Source organism: Epinephelus fuscoguttatus, linkage group LG1 (assembly GCF_011397635.1).
Source record: "Epinephelus fuscoguttatus linkage group LG1, E.fuscoguttatus.final_Chr_v1".
Classification (NCBI taxonomy): Eukaryota; Metazoa; Chordata; class Actinopteri; order Perciformes; family Serranidae; genus Epinephelus; species Epinephelus fuscoguttatus.
The window spans coordinates 39,394,933-39,412,044 of record NC_064752.1 but is presented as its reverse complement, the minus strand read 5'-3'; the positions used below and the strand labels follow the sequence as shown (position 1 = coordinate 39,412,044).

The window sequence follows — 17,112 nt, the reverse complement described above, 5'->3', positions numbered from 1 at the left end:
ATGTCTGTCTGAAGCATACATAAATTTTAGTGACCTCTGTAGAAAGGATATTTACGTAGCCATTTCATTAAAGAGCATTTCACACAGAAAGGTCACCTAACTAGAGTACTGGAGAATACTGCTCAGTTCATCTGATTATGCTATCATGGTTATCTCAGCTTGAGCCTGGAGTCTACAAAGTTAGAATAATAGAAAGCCTGCATCACAAATTGGATGTCTAAAGTTGGAAAGATGTGGCATTGAGGCACTGAGGGTTTAAAAGATGCTGTTAGCTGCATTATGGGAAATGTAGGACCCGTTTTCAGTGTGTGTTTTTTGTATCTTAACCCATACTAGGGACTCAAGGTCAGGATATCTTGGCCTCTGCTGCTTCAATTTTGTCTGTTCTTTTTTTTTTTTTTGTCTCTTGGGAGTTCCTCAATTTTATGAAAGTGCAAATAACTGAAATTTAAATGTGTGATACATTAATACTAATCGCAGCAGAAATAATCTTTTCCACTGTACCACCTCTCAGGGAAGGTCAGAGGTCAGTGTCATTACAGAACAGGAACCCATTGATTTGTGGAGCTTCAGTGTCTTGCTTAACCCTCTACTGCAGAGATACTCAAATTGCTTTGCCCAGGGGCCACTTCTGCAAAATGACAGGCGGCAAAGGGCCTGTTGCAGAAGGCCCGTGCAGGTCAGGTTTACGTAAGGGCGTTTCTAGATTTTGGGGACATTCAGGGCTTAGCCCGGACCTCTGTTATGGGTCAGGGGGAGCCAACAAGCTCTATTTTGATGCTTTTTATGCAATCTGGCACCTTATTCGTATTAAAAGTGCAAAGAAAATTCTAATTGTGCATCAACCTATTTTTATTGTGAATTAGAAAATGGCTGGAGGGCCACATGGCACCCTGTCCCTGGCCAGATTTGGCCCACAGGCCACTAGTTGAGTATTACTGCTCTACTGTAGCCTATACAGTTTTGTCTACAGTTCACCTTTTTACATCAGTCATGGCATACCAGCACTATGTGGCCATTTACCTTTAGACTGCTAGTAGTATGAAGTTGTGATATATCGACAGATTGCACTCTTCAAAAATTAAGTCTCGTCATAAAAAATAATCCTGAAGGCATGCAATATTCCAGCATAGGAATACGGAACACAATGCACAGAGAAGGGGAGGAACAAGCGGTCAAATACAGGCCCAGCAGCTCATTTTGCCCCAATGCCCCCTTAAAGATTAATGAAAGGATCCTAAAACTTAACAGCCTGCGATAGTAAGGTGCTGTAAAAAGCATTTTATTGGAGATTTATATCAATAAGATATACAGGGGCAAAGGTCAGTCACTCTGTAAATGTATCTTAAGCAGAGGATGTGAGTGTATGCCCTCTGCTGTGCACTTTATGTGTTGATGTCTGGCCCCCATTACCTCATCCTAAAAGTCATAGACATGTGATTGAGTATTTGAAGGGAAGGGGTGACAAACAATGAGTATGAGAGTCAGAAAAGGTTTTGTTAGATGTGAGTAAGCAGGATACACACTTCAGTAGGTTGGGCTCTTCATTGAGGCTTGAGTGTGCTTCCTTAATTAAAGGTAAGTAGCTCTGTGTCTCCGTTTGATCACTTTACTAGCTGTGATGTTGAGAAAACAAAGTTTGCAAAAAAAAAAAGAAAAGGAGAAGTCAGTCACTGACAGACTGCTGCACACACAAGCAATTTCTAACTGTATGCTGCCCTCTAGCAGTACTGTGTGCACATGACTTTATTCCCATGTTTTTGCTGCTTTTTCAGGCTGGAGGAAATTTTGAATATCTACACAACAGTTACTTCATGACTAATCATTTCATGAATTGTTAGTCTATTTTTACATCACATTATTTAGGTATCTGCTTCTCGTAATTTCAAATATTATGAAGGTAGCTGTAGTTCTAAAACAAAAATCTAAATGTTCTGGACTAACATGTGATGAGAGAAAAATTCCAGGAAACTATTCTGGTCTAAACAACTGGTCCATGAGTGCTTTAATAAATGTCAGTAGAAAAATCTGTCATACTTACCTGTAATAAAAAACATTCTGAGGTAACAGCAGACATATTACTTTATTCATAAAGAGTAGAGGAGCCTCCGGGTCTGCTGAGGAGGCCCTGATTGGCCGACTCTACTCCTACAAACTTTTGAATATGCAAAATGTCAGTCACTTTTAGGTTTGATGATGTAATACACCTGAAACTCTTGCTACAACAGGTGAGGAAACTACCACCTTTGTGATTGATTGGTTGGTCCACATTGGAAGATCTTGGGATAAACCTGTGACCTCTCCACAAATCAGGAAACAAAACCCTCAAGCCCAAAGCTCCAAACATGTCAAGATAGTTAACATCCAACCTTTGGAAACCCCAGTTCTGCTGGCTGTAACATTGTATAGCTTATGAAGCATTGTTAAAGACTTAGCCTATTAACCTTATTTTCCACAACAACGAGGGTGACACCATCATGTTCAATTTGTCCTCCCACATCCCGCTAAGAGGACCTAAGCTAGTTAGCCACAAACAATCAAGGAAAGCTACGATGTCAAGTTTAATACTTTATGATTAGAGGGGGAGGTTTCATGATAATTGGATACAGAGGAGAGAGCAATTGCAGCAACCATGTCATGGCAATAAAGTGAGGAGGTCAGAATGTTGTGGGACATTTTACAACCTGCACCCACCTCCTAAAGATGAAAAGCACTTGAGGCTACCAAGAGCCCAGGCACCCATGTTTCTTTCCATTTCTAAGACAGTATGGAAGCAGAATCAGGATCAGCTTTATTGGCTTTGTTTAATGTATTGTTGGCTAGAAATAACTCAGCTATGATGCTCCATTAAACACGTCATCTCGGGAGGTTGTAAAAATTCCAGTAAGCTAGCTAGCTATAAGTTCAATTGCTTGCTTGAGACACAACATTCAAACTTGGCCCCTCCTCCCTGGTTCAATGCCACCAGAAGCGTCTGTGCACCGCTTGTGCGTACACTGCAAACTGCCATTGTAGTAATGTTGTTATAATGGAAAAGCTGATACTCAAGCAAGATATCGAAGCTAACCACCAGTAACCAGCAGCAGCCCAATGGTTGACGCCCCGAGACATCTTGAAAAGTTAAAAAATAAGAAAATACAGGCAGAGGCCAGGGTCTGTGCAGATAAATACACTGCCATACACTTCTAGTGGGTCATAAGTGATGATCGAGAGGGATTACTTTTGTATGACTCATTCATTTCTCATTTATTATTCATTTTTAACTGCTTATCCTGGAACATGGGCCGAGGGGCTCACACTCACACCTTCGGGCAATTAGAGTTTAGAGTCCTCAGTTAACCTAACCTGCATGCTTTTGGACTGTAGGAGGAAGCTGGAGTACCCTGAGAAAACCCATGCTGTTACAGGAAGAACATGCAAACTCCACACAGAAGGGCACCAGCCGGCCAGCGAATTCAAACCCTTTTGCTGTAGGGACACAGTGCTAACCAATGCACCACCATGCTGCCCTTTATGACTCCATATTGTTTGTTTTTTTTAGGAAATCGTACGTAGTATACCTTTAACTAATGCAAATGAATAATGTAAATGAATACATTTAACAGTCAGTAAGTGTCTGCAGTTGAACAGGCTTTATATTCAGCAATTGTAATAATTCAATAATTGTATTTAGTTAGCAAGAGCCACAGCGCCAGAGGTTAAGGGACATTTTACTTTACGTTGTGAGTCCTGGCGAAAGGCATCACAGTGGCCTGAGTGGCGGAAGTATGAGTCGGCCCACAACAGGAAACTGCTGTTTTTAAAAACAGTTTAAAATCTTTGAATGAATGTGATTCTCACATGGGACTCAATTCTATAGAGAATTAAAAAGTGAAAATAAACTTTTCCCCATTTTCCTGGGGACCCTGTGGAACTCCCTCAAGGACCTCAGGAGGTCCCTAGACCCCAAGTTGAACCAGCTGAACCTAATCGACAAAGCAATAATCTTTCTTTTTGTATAGAAAAGTAAAGTGTTGTCTCTGACATGGCAAGGCCGTGTTTCTGCAAAGGTTTTAGCTTTATCTGAGTGAAATCAACAGCGGAAATAAGCAGCAGCGAATTCTCTTGGTTTCCTCGCGTGCCTCTGTACGTGCCCTGTGCGTCATGTCGTCACGTACCCCGCTCTCTCTCCCTCTCACTCCGGACAGATTCACAACCTCAGCCATGGCTCCGTGAACCAACACATGGCAGCCTGCAGCCATGAACCAAAAAATAACTCACCAAAAACTGACGATGCTTAAATAGCAGCCTTAATTCGTTTTTTCGAAATTATTCCAACTCCTGCAATATCCACAGCCACCGGCCGGCTGTCAGTCACTGTCGGGGGGAGAGGAGCACAGCACCCCCTTCGGTTTAATTTCCTCCGACATCTCGCTTTGAAGTTTCCGTCTCCTCTATCAGAAGCTCAACATGGGGGTTCAGGGTTTCCAAGAGTACATTGAAAAGCATTGCCCCAGTGCCGTGGTGCCGGTGGAGCTCCAGAAACTTGCCCGGGGGAGTATGGTTGGAGGTGGCCGGCAGAGACCACCTCAAAGTCCGCTGAGACTGCTGGTGGACGCGGAGAACTGCCTCCACCGGCTCTACGGAGGCTTCTACACCGACTGGGTCAGCGGGGGCCAGTGGAACCACATGCTGGGCTACCTGGCTGCCCTCTCCAAGGCCTGCTTCAACGGTAACATTGAGCTCCTGGTGTGCTTCAATGGCGCCCTGGAGAAAGGCCGTCTTCACGAGTGGGTCAAGCGGCAGGTGAACGAGAGGCAGACCGCCCAGCAGATCATCAGCCACGTCCAGAACAAGGGGACCCCTCCGCCTAAAGTCTGGTTCCTTCCTCCCGTGTGCATGGCCCACTGCATCCGTCTGGCGCTCCTCAGGTTCCGCGTCGGGGTGAGTTGAAACTCGGCCTGGCGATGCCTGTTGAGCAGAGCCACTGAGGACTACCGGCGGGCACACATTAGCAGGCTGTGTGGTTAGCCTGCTAGCTGCCCACCATGTCATCTCTGCCAACTTCACCCATGATAGAAGCTGTGTGCACCCTCGGCCAAGTGTGCCTCTATAGTGCTGGCAGAGGAGTCCGTGGCCTGCTTTTTAATACTTAATACTCATTGTGATTTTGTGACATTACCTCAGACTATGAATTAATGTGATCAACATTGTGAAAGGGTTTGATCATTAATCAAAGGTCAGGTGTTTGCTTTAAGTCCCAGCAGAACAAAAACAACAGACTTACTGAGCTGTCCCACTCTTGGAGGGCCAGAAAGAGAAGCTATGAGAAGAAACCAGCCCCCTCTGGAACATACAACAGTACTAATAATGCTGAAATCATATTGATTGTCAACCATATCTATCATTATTAAACATTTAAGTAATTGTTTTAAACAGAAATGCCCCAAATTCACTGCTCCAAACCTTATCAATATTTTTGTCTTAGCCTCCTAAGATAATGACTAGATTATGGAACAATGGGCCCCTGGGCACACATATGTGAGAGGCTCCACCACCTATCATACCTAGGAGCAAGGCAAACATATTTTGTTATGATTTTGCCTCTTTTTTATAGTTGTTATGCATCTTTTGGTGGTTTTGTGTCTCCTTGTAGTCGATTTGTGCCTCTTTGTGGTTGTTATTCCCCTTTAACTTCGTATCTCTTTGTAGTTCCTTTGCATGTCTTCGTGGCCATTTTGAGTCTCCTCCTGGTCTGTACATGATAATTTAAATGACCTTTTGCAGGGGAAGGCCAGGGAGCCCCCTGACACTTATCCTGTGCCCAGTAGGCCTGTTCAGTAATCCATTCATGGCTATCAAATTGAATTGACTTCTGTATCTCTGGGCTGGTCGGCGAAACACTTTAAAACTTCCCCTTTAGCTTTGAGAAATTGTGACGGACATCTTTCACTATTTTCTGACATTTTACAGACCTAAATGATGAGTGGAGAATGCAACCAACAGATTAATTGATATTACAAATAGTGAGTTACAGCCCCTTTATATGTTACTAATGCAGGAACACTACAAAGTGCAGAAACGCTCACATATTTGAGTGAAGTATCTAATATACTAAAGCATGTAAAAAAAAAACAAAAAACTAAAAGCTACACCTCACTCTGCATGCAGCAATGTAGAACTGTTATCACACATATGAAATGGTTTACAGGGCAAAGATTTGTTTGCATGTAAAAATTAAGGATGCTCTGATATGTCATATTAGTATAGAGGTAATACTGACCTTATTCAGTGGATTGGATATCGGGCAGATGCCTGATCCACAAACGGTTACCGACCGATCCTCACTAAATACAATTTTTAAAATCAATATTATTTAAAGGTCCAGTGTGTAAGATTTAGGGGGATTTAGTGGCATCTAGCGGTGAGGATTGCAGATTGCAAGCAGTCGAAACTTCACCCGGTTAAACTTCCCTCGGTGTGGTGTGTGTTCAGGAGGTTTTCACTGTGAGCCTAATTACCCGCAGAGGTCACTTTCTCTCCAAAACAAACAGACCAGGTGATTCAAACCTGTAAAAAGCACTACATAAAGCAGTTTCAAGTTAACAAAAATCGGTATTTTTCCAACATCGCTTGCTGCGGATGTGCTGCTAACAATGAGATGTAAAAATGTGAATGGCCCTATCTGGAGCCAGTCTTTCGTTTGTCTGTTCTGAGCTACTGTAGAAACATGGTGGTGCAACATGGCGATCTTCGTAGATATAAACGGCTCAGTCTAAAGTGATGAAAACACAACAGCTTTATTTTCAGGTGATTATACACCAAAGAAAACATACTTTCTATAACATTCCATTCCTGCCATTGTATCTCCCTAAATCCTGCACACTGGACCTTTTAAATGTCGTGTTGTTTCCTCACATAAAAATGATCCCAGTAAGTTCCATGCAGTGTGGTATACATATTTTGTATTTGTGATTATCTTAGTGGAGGTATTGTGAAAAAAATTGGATCCTTGCAAATATTATCGTGACAATGCAGTGACGTGTTATATGGTCACTTCTATATATGGTGTCAGTATTCATATAATGCTGTTTTAAGATCAGTTTATTCTCTCGTATACTCTTGATGACATTTTAGAAGTGTAGCCTATTATTTGCCTCTCCTTCTTTGAGTATCTCATCAGCTGTGTAAGGCTTATCCACTAAGAGCAGCTCAAACAAAACTGCACCTGTTCGTAATCCTTTTTCTGTAGCCTTTTCTCAAGTACCTAATACACCATGTCTATGTAAGAGGTTTATTTTGAGGCTTAACCATCTAAAGCCTAACTTGTCTTCGCCAATCCTCAGGTTGTCCAGAGCATCGAAGACCACCACCTGGAAGTGATATCCTTATGCAGGGAGAATGGCTTCCACGGCCTGGTGGCCTACGACTCGGACTACGCTCTGTGCAACATCCCATACTACTTCAGTGCCCACGCCCTCAAACTGAGCCGTAACGGCAAAAGCCTCACCACCAGCCAGTACCTGATGCACGAAGTGGCTCGGCAGCTCGATCTCAACCCAAATCGTTTTGTCATTTTTGCATCACTTTTAGGTTGGTGTGATACTATGTGGCAGAATGTAGTTGGAAGTGATAGTCTAAACAACGCTGACTAACCCGACTCGGTTCTTGTGTGTTTGATAGGAAATCACATACTGCCTGATGAAGACTTGGCTGCCTTTCACTGGAGCTTACTTGGTCCAGAGCATCCATTAGCATCTTTGAAGGTAAAGATCTAAAGGATTTCTTTATAATCACACGGCTGGTAATCCAGTCTGATAGAAGTGTACTGTGAGATTTTTAAGTGAATGACAGTTGGAGAGGAACATTCGGTTCAGCACATACTGTGCTCGAATATTTTTGTGACAGGTGAGTGCGTTGCTCCTGCAGTTTGCCTCCTTAATGAATGGATTTCTCAGAAAAGTAAAAAAGAAAGTACAAAAGTGTTAAAAACGAAAACTAATTTTACACACCCACAAAGCAGTATTTCTCACACTATAAGATTCAGTTTTTTTTCTCTATTCTATTTCCTCTGTTGTTTTCTCTGTTCGCATTGTGTTGAGCTCTCAAGGCCTTCATACTTTTTACAACTTAATGTCTGCATTAGAGAACAGCAGCTATGGTTATGCTTGTGGTGCTGCAATAGCAGGCATCGATGGTTAATGTGAAGGTCTCCTTGTGGAATATGACTCGGCCTGAAAAGATTTTTTAGTTGGAACATTTGTTTTCGCTTCAATCCCTGCAACCAAAACAGTTTTAGCTTTGGCAGAAATGTCTGTGTTCGCATAACAGCCCATCACTCAAAGTAAAAAGTTAGTGACAAAAAAGCCTGTTTGGGTCTTCAAAAAATAGTAAAAACTCGATTTCATTACATCAGTTGAACATACAATGTGTAATTTTTTGCCTCTACGGGCCTTTTAGTCAAAGCAATAACAAAAAATGGAGCAATGCTGTCATTGCAGTCAATTTCCAGTTGTTAGGGTTCCTTCAGTGGTCAACATTCAGGAAGTTTATACGGGGGCTGAATTATTCGCAGCGGTCACTTCCTCTCCAAAACTGTTGGACCACATGATTAAAACCGGTATAAACGCCGAATAAAGCAGTTTCACGTTAAAAATCTGTGTTTGTTGTTCAGCTCGTTGCGAAGGGGCCGCTAACCAAGCACCAAGCTAATGTGTGCTCACGTTTTTTTCTCTGATAATTTAAGATCCAGATGTTCAGGAGTTTTTTTTATTGGGAGCCAAATTATCCTGAGAGGTCTCTTCCTCTCCAAAACAAACGGAACGGGTGATTTAAACTGGTAAAAACACTGAACAAAGCAGTTTCATGTTACAAATCAGGACTTGTCTGACTCTGTTTGGGATGGCAGGGGCTGGAGCTGAGCGGCCACTATTGTTTGCTCAGCTTGTTTCTCAGGTAACTTAAGAGTCAGATGTCCGTTGACTAAAATACTTCATTCAGTTACAACTTATAGTCAAAAATGACCAAGATCTATGAGGAGTGTCATAAAAATGAGTCTTAAAACTGGATAAAAAGTCAATTATTGAGAGCTTCTGGCAAACAACTACAATCATGATGCATGTATGTGATGCCACTGACAGGTGACAGCGACACAGTCTGTGTTCTTGATTAAAATGGCAAGAGTTCTCTCGGTCTGAACATTGTTGGAAATGTTTGAGATAATGTAGGTACACAAATCAACAAAAAAAAATTTCATTGATCTAGTCGTTTAAAGGCATTTATGTGGAAAAGCGTACATATTTTATCTTTAAGGAGGCTTATTTGGGCATGGACATGTTATCTTTTGTTTTCTTCAATGATCCCCATTAATTAAGCTTTGAACACAAACTTGCTTTCATGGAAACTCTTTCAAGAAAAGCACTGAATTTAAGCTGCTGTATTGCCAAAGTTGTAAATAAAGAGAACGCTGTGAGCTCAACCACAAGTTGCCACCAAGCAGCACTTAGTGATTTGGCTAGATTTGCATGCGTGGCCAATGTGATACAGAAATAGGATATTCATGGATCAGTGAATGGTTAAGTCAAACAGTTGCATGACAACAGTGCCAGGCAGTTTTAGGGCACAGTGTGTAAGTGGTTCAGCTGTTAGTTTTGAAATGACTAGCTGTGATTAAACAGAAGGCCATCTGGTTCACATGTGCAGCCCAACTCAAGCTGAACTACCCACCATACTGACACATTACATTCCACTGCTAAACTACACTCTGCAGGACTGACTTAACTGGTTTCTACTGTTATGTCTTTGCACCTATCAGTGGCACCCAGTCAGTCTGTTAGAAAGTAATAAAGATTAAAAAGGGGGGCTTTTAGGTTTCCCTAAGTCTCAAGTGTAACTGGCATATTAACTTTAAAACGGTATGGGATTAAAAAACTAAATAACCAAAGGAATGTGAAAATGACTGCTGGTATATGTACAACAAGAATATTTGAAAAGATATTTAAATAAATGCATATTCACATTTACATTACGCAAATCTCACTTTGCTTTGTCAGTATTCAATCTAGGACATACAGTCTCATCTTTAACAGAGAAAAATGAATTTTTATTCCATTTACACTGAAAATATTGTGAAACCAAGCTGCACTTTACATCATGTTCGTTCTGCAGCTGCTGTCTCATGGGCAGTTGTTTATCTCCGTCAGTGTGTAAAGGCCAAGGCAATAAATTAATTGCTGTTCATTTTCTGTCGTTTAGCCAACCACACCTGCCAAGCCAAGTGTGGCTTTAGATACTCTGCAACATCTGGAGAGTAACCAGAGGGCTGCAGAGAAAAGGAAACCGTTTATTTGAAATCATGGCTCACTGGCAGAAATGTGGTTTGGGCACTTAAAGACTCAGTGAGAAATGAAAAATACAATTTAAAAGTTCTTTTTCTGTCTCCCTGCATTAATTGTGGAGTTTTGTCTTATTAAATGCCAAACATTTGTAAAAACTATCATTTATAAATATATTATATAAAAATCCCTTCTTTTTACTTCCTGTGCAACATTAAACACACAATATAACATTTCTGCCACTTAAATTCAGCCAATGCAATTGCAGTGTTGGGTGTCTCATCTAGACCGTTCCAACTCTCTGTTGGATCAGCAAACTTTCTGTTGCTGCTGTTACACAGGTTAGACCCAGTACTGCTGTGACCCCTGGTGCTGAGGGTTGTGCTGACTAAATTTGAGTTGCCACAGCCGAAGCTGGAGATTAGTTACACCTCTGCATCACACTGTATTCACTGAGCCACGCCCACTTTTGAGTGGTCCATTCAAATGTTCGGGATTTGATTTAAATCTATTTCAGAAATGCGTCACATTACTGAAGATAAAGACATCTTCACTTACACTTTAAAACTGTCTTGTGGAGTTTTCTTGTGTACATTCAGGGTACATACAAGTTGTTAAGTGTTAAGACATATTTTGGGCTGGTTCTGGTAAAAGTGACAGTCCCATTAATTTTTTTTGACTCTTAGAGTACTTACACTGCACTTGGATAAACATAAAATTCTCACAGTTTAATCAACAGTATTTAAGATTAACAAGTACATTAGAAGATATGTTTCTCTGATAAAAAGCAAAGGTACACAAAGTTAACTCTCACTCCCAAAGTGCATTACGGCATGAAACATCCACTCGCTCAGCTTAAAACTGTGTGGTGGAAGCTAAAGGTGAAGCTGTTGAAAGAGCTGATTTCACAATCTGCAGTTTAAGTGAATACACTTTTGAATTCTGGATCATTTTTGGATTCATTCAGTAGCCATGCCAAAGGTTTTTGATTTCACTACCGTCTAGTTCGTGCCTCAAAATGGCTTCTTCTTCAGGGCAGTATCGGCCAAGGCTCATGGGTGTTGTAGTATTTTTAGACCAATTTGCTAAACGCAGTTTTAAATGCCTATTCAGAGGCTCATAAATGTGTGATGTAGATGATATTGGCAGGTCTAAAACTGTCTGCTAAAAGTTTCAGATGCATGGATAATGTGTTTTTGTGATTATTAGCTTTGATCAAAGCTGTGACATATTTTCATGTTGTTCAACTAGCAGTGACATGTAACTGTCAGGTCAACACAGAACTGCTCTAGAGATTTACTGTATTTTCTGTTCACTTACTTATGATGTACCAGTGTGTGTGCTGGGCCAAACTGTGATGTTGCGAGACACACTGACATCAAGAGTTTTATTTGAATTTGTCCCCTCAAAGTTGAGTGGTTGACCTGTCGTGAACTCTGTGTGTTATCCTTCTTTAGGTGCGTGCCCACCAGCTTGTGCTTCCACCTTGTGATGTTGTAATCAAGGCTGTGGCTGACTACGTCCGCAACATCCCAGACATCACCGACCTGGAGGCCATCGCTAAGGACATCTTCAAGCATTCACAAGTATGTAAGGTAGAGCAGTGCTGATGGGCCAGGGTGGCATTTACACTTATTGTAGTCTTCTTGAGAGACAGTGGATGTAATGCAGATTGATCACATACTTCTTGTTGAATGAAATTCACATTCAAACCATGTTGGTAGCAGTGCAAAGCACTGAGCAGAATCCAGCTGAAGTATTAGATTCAACAAGGTGAGTGAACCCCATCACATCTGAGATGAGCTGTAATAGAACTCTGAATATGTGTATACATACATACATACATACACACACACACACACACACACACACATATATATATATATATATATACACATACATTTACAGCGCTGCAGAATAATTGTACATAGTGGGAAAGAAAGGAAAGATAAAATGATACGAGGTTGGATTTAAATTTAGGTTTAAAATTTTACGTGTTTTTTGAAGTACTGCCATGACACTTAATCTTGTAAAGACATCGATGAAATGATGATGGTGGTGGTGGTGGTGGTGAATTTATGAAATTACACTTCAAAACTCTCATGACCCATACCTTCTTTGGTGGCCTCAGTTCATAATGTATACAGTTTGGTATAAAATACAAATTCAGCAGTCCTCTATCGGCATCAGGACATTTTCAATTTTTTTAGTAGCTGCATTTTTGCTCCCTCAGCTATTTTAGTGAATAGTGGAAGTGAGAAATGTATTGCCACAGACTCCACACACAACTTTACAAAGTGCTCCTCTGAAAAGAGGAAAAACTGATAATGTGCCTGATCCCACCGTTCAGGGTATAATCATGCATTATATATTCCTCTATGGACAAGTAATTAAGCTATCCTATGTCTGCTCTGTGTATATTCATCATATTTCATGTTTTTCTTTTAGACGTGCACTGATGACAAAGTCATCCGCTTCAAGAAGGCAGTAGAGTACTACTCAGTGGCCAGCAAACCCCCTCACTTCCCTCCACAGTTAGGTGGGTGCGTGTGTAATGATGCTAAAAGGTCTTAAGGTTGAATATTGTTGGTAGTGTTTGTCAGCAGCTTTGGTTTTTATATAGAGGCGCTGGAGGGTCTCAGATTTGTCTTCACTGACCTGGCTGGTATATGTGTTACATAAATGTTAGCGATAAGAAATAAAGACTGACCGTTTTGAGAAAAGAATGCTCCACTTCCTTCAAAAAAAGTACCTTAATGTGCCTTTAGACTGCCAGTTATGCCAATACAAATAGGCTACGGCAAATATAGCTTTCCCACTTGTCCAACACAGATGTAAGTTATTTAATCATGGCTGCATTGTGGGTCAAAAGTGCCAGATGCTTTGTTAACATTATTAGGAACACCTGTGCTTTTCCTGCAGTGACAAGGGAAATGTGTGAATGTGACAAAAATGTCTGGACTCCCCTAAATATATGCAGACTGATAATGCAGAATTTTTAGTCCTGACCAAGAGGAACAAATTATACATTGCTGTGTTTGAGTTTTAGTCCTGTTTCTGTTCAAACTGGCTTTTTACGAACAAAACAAAAGAAGTAAACATAAATTTATGCAGACTCACAGGTAACTCGTTGACTGGATAGCTTTGGTAATCATACTGCATCATTAGGACCCACGTGGGGAAGTCAAATGCCGCTGACTGAACAAAGTTTAAACAAACACTTTTATGCTTTTGATGTGTGTTGTTCTTTGGCGTCACAAGGAGCTCATAAAGAAGTGAGTGATTGTAAACATTTTTAGTATTAATAGACTGCAAATAATGACTAACAGGCAGAGAAGGTAATGATTCGGGGCTTGTTAATGTAAAATCACTGTCACACACTTTGTAATGGACTTCATGAACTGAGAGCACAGAGTTGGATACAAGCGCAGCAGTTTAACAGCTTTTGACCTGTTAATCAGGTTTCATGTTACCATGGTTACCAAATCATTATTATGAATAGGTTATATACATATAATACAGATCGATTATAAGATTACAGACAGATTTCAAGATGCGCAGATGGATTTATTATTAGTTTGGCTTTTGAAATCGCACTAAAATCATGTATTTCAGATCATATAATCTTGTTGTTGGTGTGTTTGCTGTCACACCACAAATGAACAACATCAGAAACTGTTTGACTGCCGACCAAGGCCCACTATTTCAGGTGGTCTCAGTTTGGTTGCATTTGACGGGATGCATTTGACAGCTTCTACACTAATGTATCACCGCCCAGACGGAAGTGTACATCTGCTGCTAGCTAAAGTTACAGCTCAGCAGCGGAGGACGCCATTAATGTTTACATCTCATGCTGTTCCAAGCACGAGCCTCTTATTCATGAGTAGATGCACACTTCCTTCTGACAAAACGCACTCCAAGTCTAACCTCTCCCTCCTTTCCTGTTCACAAAGTTCCTTGGATCTAAAGAGCACCTGTTTGTGATACCTACAAAATGTGTAAATTACTCCTCAGCCAACCTACTTTATATCGAGTCCTACAAAATAAAACTTGTGCAGCAGGTCCAGCCTCTCTTTGTTCTGTATGCTGACATTTTTTTGTGTATCTGTTTCACAGTCAGACCAAAACTAATGGGAGTACCTGCTGCAATGCCGTTTCCAAAAATGCTCAACATTCCACAGGTGCCGCTGCCTGTAAAACCTGGGGTAAGACTGTGAAATCCCCTGTGCTGCACAGTGAAATACTACAGGTGCTTCAGCTCTGTGAGAATGACATGGTTATTTTTTTTTCTTGACTGTCTCCAGGTCCAGCACTCGTACCCGGTGCCTCTGATGGAGCGCAGCCTGGCTCTGGACTCGGTGGAGAAAGGCCTCCCAGAGCAGAACAGCTTCAGCAACATTCCTCATGAAGGGAAGCACACACCGCTGTATGAGAGGTCCTCTCCCATCAATCCGGGCCAGCCTGGCAGCCCCAACCACACAGAGGCCGCTTTCTTCAACGCCTCCTCCACATCCTCCTCCTCGGAGAATGAAGACAGCTCAGGCACAACTGCCAAGTGAGTTCAACACAACACTTCCTCTCTGTTACTGTCTCCATTCATCCTTAGCTGTCGGAGATCATCAGTCTGTCATGGTCACCATCCCACAGGTCATATGTTGTCTTTTCCAGGAACACTGTCAGTACAGGGACAATTTTATCACCAGTGCAGATCTTTTACCATCCTTTCACTCCATATATCTGCTTTATTACAGCGGGTTCACCCTGTTTGTAATCGCCATCCTTATCAGTGACAACACACTGTATAGTCCCTGCTTTTCCTGAAAGTTAGCTTACTGCTCAAGTGTTTTTTGGGAAGTGGCTATACATTGTGGTGTAGTTTTGTGTTCTCATTTCCTGTAAGTATTTTTCCTGACATTGTTACCAGAAATGTTGACACTTTTATAAAAAGTGCACTCAGCAAGATTTTAACTTGTTAAAGTGCTTGTGAGGTAATGGGTACTTCTTGCAGCAAATGTCCTCAGCTAATATTTGGTAAAATAACTTTGCAGCACACAATGATTGTACTGCAGCGTTGTATCTAGTCTCTATTGGCAAACATGTTCTGTGTTCTTGATTTTAGCCATTGTTCCTGTGAACACACATCTCCACATGACGCGCAAAGTTTGTTATTTTAACAAACACTGACATGAAGTCTCACATGTAGCAGCTCTCAGGGTTTGATGGCACTGTGTCTGTGCTGCAAGTATCAGTGATTGTGCAGGAGGAAAGCTTTGCTGCTCTGTAGAAGAATGTGAAGCTTACGGCAGAAATGTGAGGTCATGGAGAGTTCAACTCTCATTTGGTTAAATTGAACACATGACACCTCCTGATACTTGTAAATGGAGATTTGTCTTGCCAGAAACACAAGCATCTGTAACAGGGGTTTATACCTTGTATCCACAAAAATGAACATCTTTATCCAGAGCTCTGTTCAAACCTGCCTAGCTGTCCCTCACAGCAGTGTCTCTGTGACCTGTAGCCCCCTAGTGTTAAGATGATCATACGGAGCAGCAGTGATTCATGCACCCCTTCTACAAGATGATGCTTCCTGCCAAAGCACAAGAATCAAATTAAAATTAAGTTTTTATGAGCTGCGCAGCAGAGTCTACCAATTTCAGGACCAATAAATCGTTCAAGATGAACAAAGAAGAGGCAGCTGAAGTAGTGATGTGTTCATGGTCAGTTTTGAGAGGTCTTTGCCAGTTATTTAGACTGTGTTCTCATTTTCAGTTTTTCTGAATTCAGTGTTTTGTGCACTTTTCCTCATCTAAAAGGGTTTCATGTCACATGTAGTGGATGAATACAGTTTCAACAATGCAATAGGAAAATGTTCAAAATTAAATATCAATTAACTTAATATAACACAACATTACACTGTATTTATCAACGAAAGTTCCCACAGCAACACAACACACCATCCTTTTGTAAAATAAAGTGTTTCACATCTAAGCTGCATATTGCTCTGCTCTAAATTTAGCCTGAATTTATGACTTAGCTGTCTCAGAGGGCCTCTTCCACATGACTGCAGTGTCCAACAGTGACATTCATTGTCAGGAGTTGGTTTTTCAGCAACCCAACATCAAAGAATAATCTAATTTCCCTCACACTTAAGTGAGATTTCTTAATCGAATGTGTAGCGTGTACCGGTTTTATATTTTCTGTGAATATAATGCAATTGATCTTATTTCCATATATGTAGTTACACTCGTATCACCTTATTTTGAACATTTGGCACAGTCATAGGTGTATCTTGGGCCACTTCAATGCATTTACAGATGGTTTGAGCATAGAGATGCTAGTTATGGCTAGCTTCATTTACAAACATCAGACGCTGCCTCTGGACCACTGAGGAGCACAGTAGGAAAGGATTTGATCCAGCTTGTCTGACCGAGTACAATATTGTGGTCAAGTTGGCGAGAGAGTAGAGCAGACGAGCCTGATCAGCTAACTGGTATTATCATGGGTACAAATCAGTCTGAGACAGCTTGAGACAATCAGACAGTCACAGCAGGGTGCATTACATGACATTAGTATTTGTATCCACCTGTGGAAGGAAACTTATGGGAAATTTTGCGCCACATGATATTTTAAATGTGTAATAGGCTGTTTGAATTTTACATATTTGTGTAGAAATCATAACGCTGTTCCTCTTAGAGCTAAACGTAGACTGTTGTCAGCTTGGTGGGTTGGATGCTGATGAGCATGTCCAGCAGTTTCTGTTAAGAGTATTGTTTCTGCTCATGTTTCATTTCCCTGCCTC

General features: G+C 41.2%; 1 protein-coding gene across 1 annotated transcript in view; it reads left to right on the top strand.

The window, feature by feature from the left end:
- Positions 1-4,148: 4,148 nt before the first annotated feature.
- The window catches only part of LOC125890310 (constitutive coactivator of PPAR-gamma-like protein 1 homolog), a 28,438-nt gene continuing 15,474 nt past the window's right edge, over positions 4,149-17,112 (top strand). The window contains exons 1-7 of the mRNA XM_049578886.1: positions 4,149-4,923; positions 7,326-7,572; positions 7,663-7,745; positions 11,771-11,899; positions 12,762-12,852; positions 14,430-14,518; positions 14,618-14,868. Of these exons, the coding sequence (XP_049434843.1) occupies positions 4,450-4,923; positions 7,326-7,572; positions 7,663-7,745; positions 11,771-11,899; positions 12,762-12,852; positions 14,430-14,518; positions 14,618-14,868 (1,364 nt within the window). The 5' untranslated portion in view covers positions 4,149-4,449. The remainder of the gene's footprint in view (positions 4,924-7,325; positions 7,573-7,662; positions 7,746-11,770; positions 11,900-12,761; positions 12,853-14,429; positions 14,519-14,617; positions 14,869-17,112) is intronic.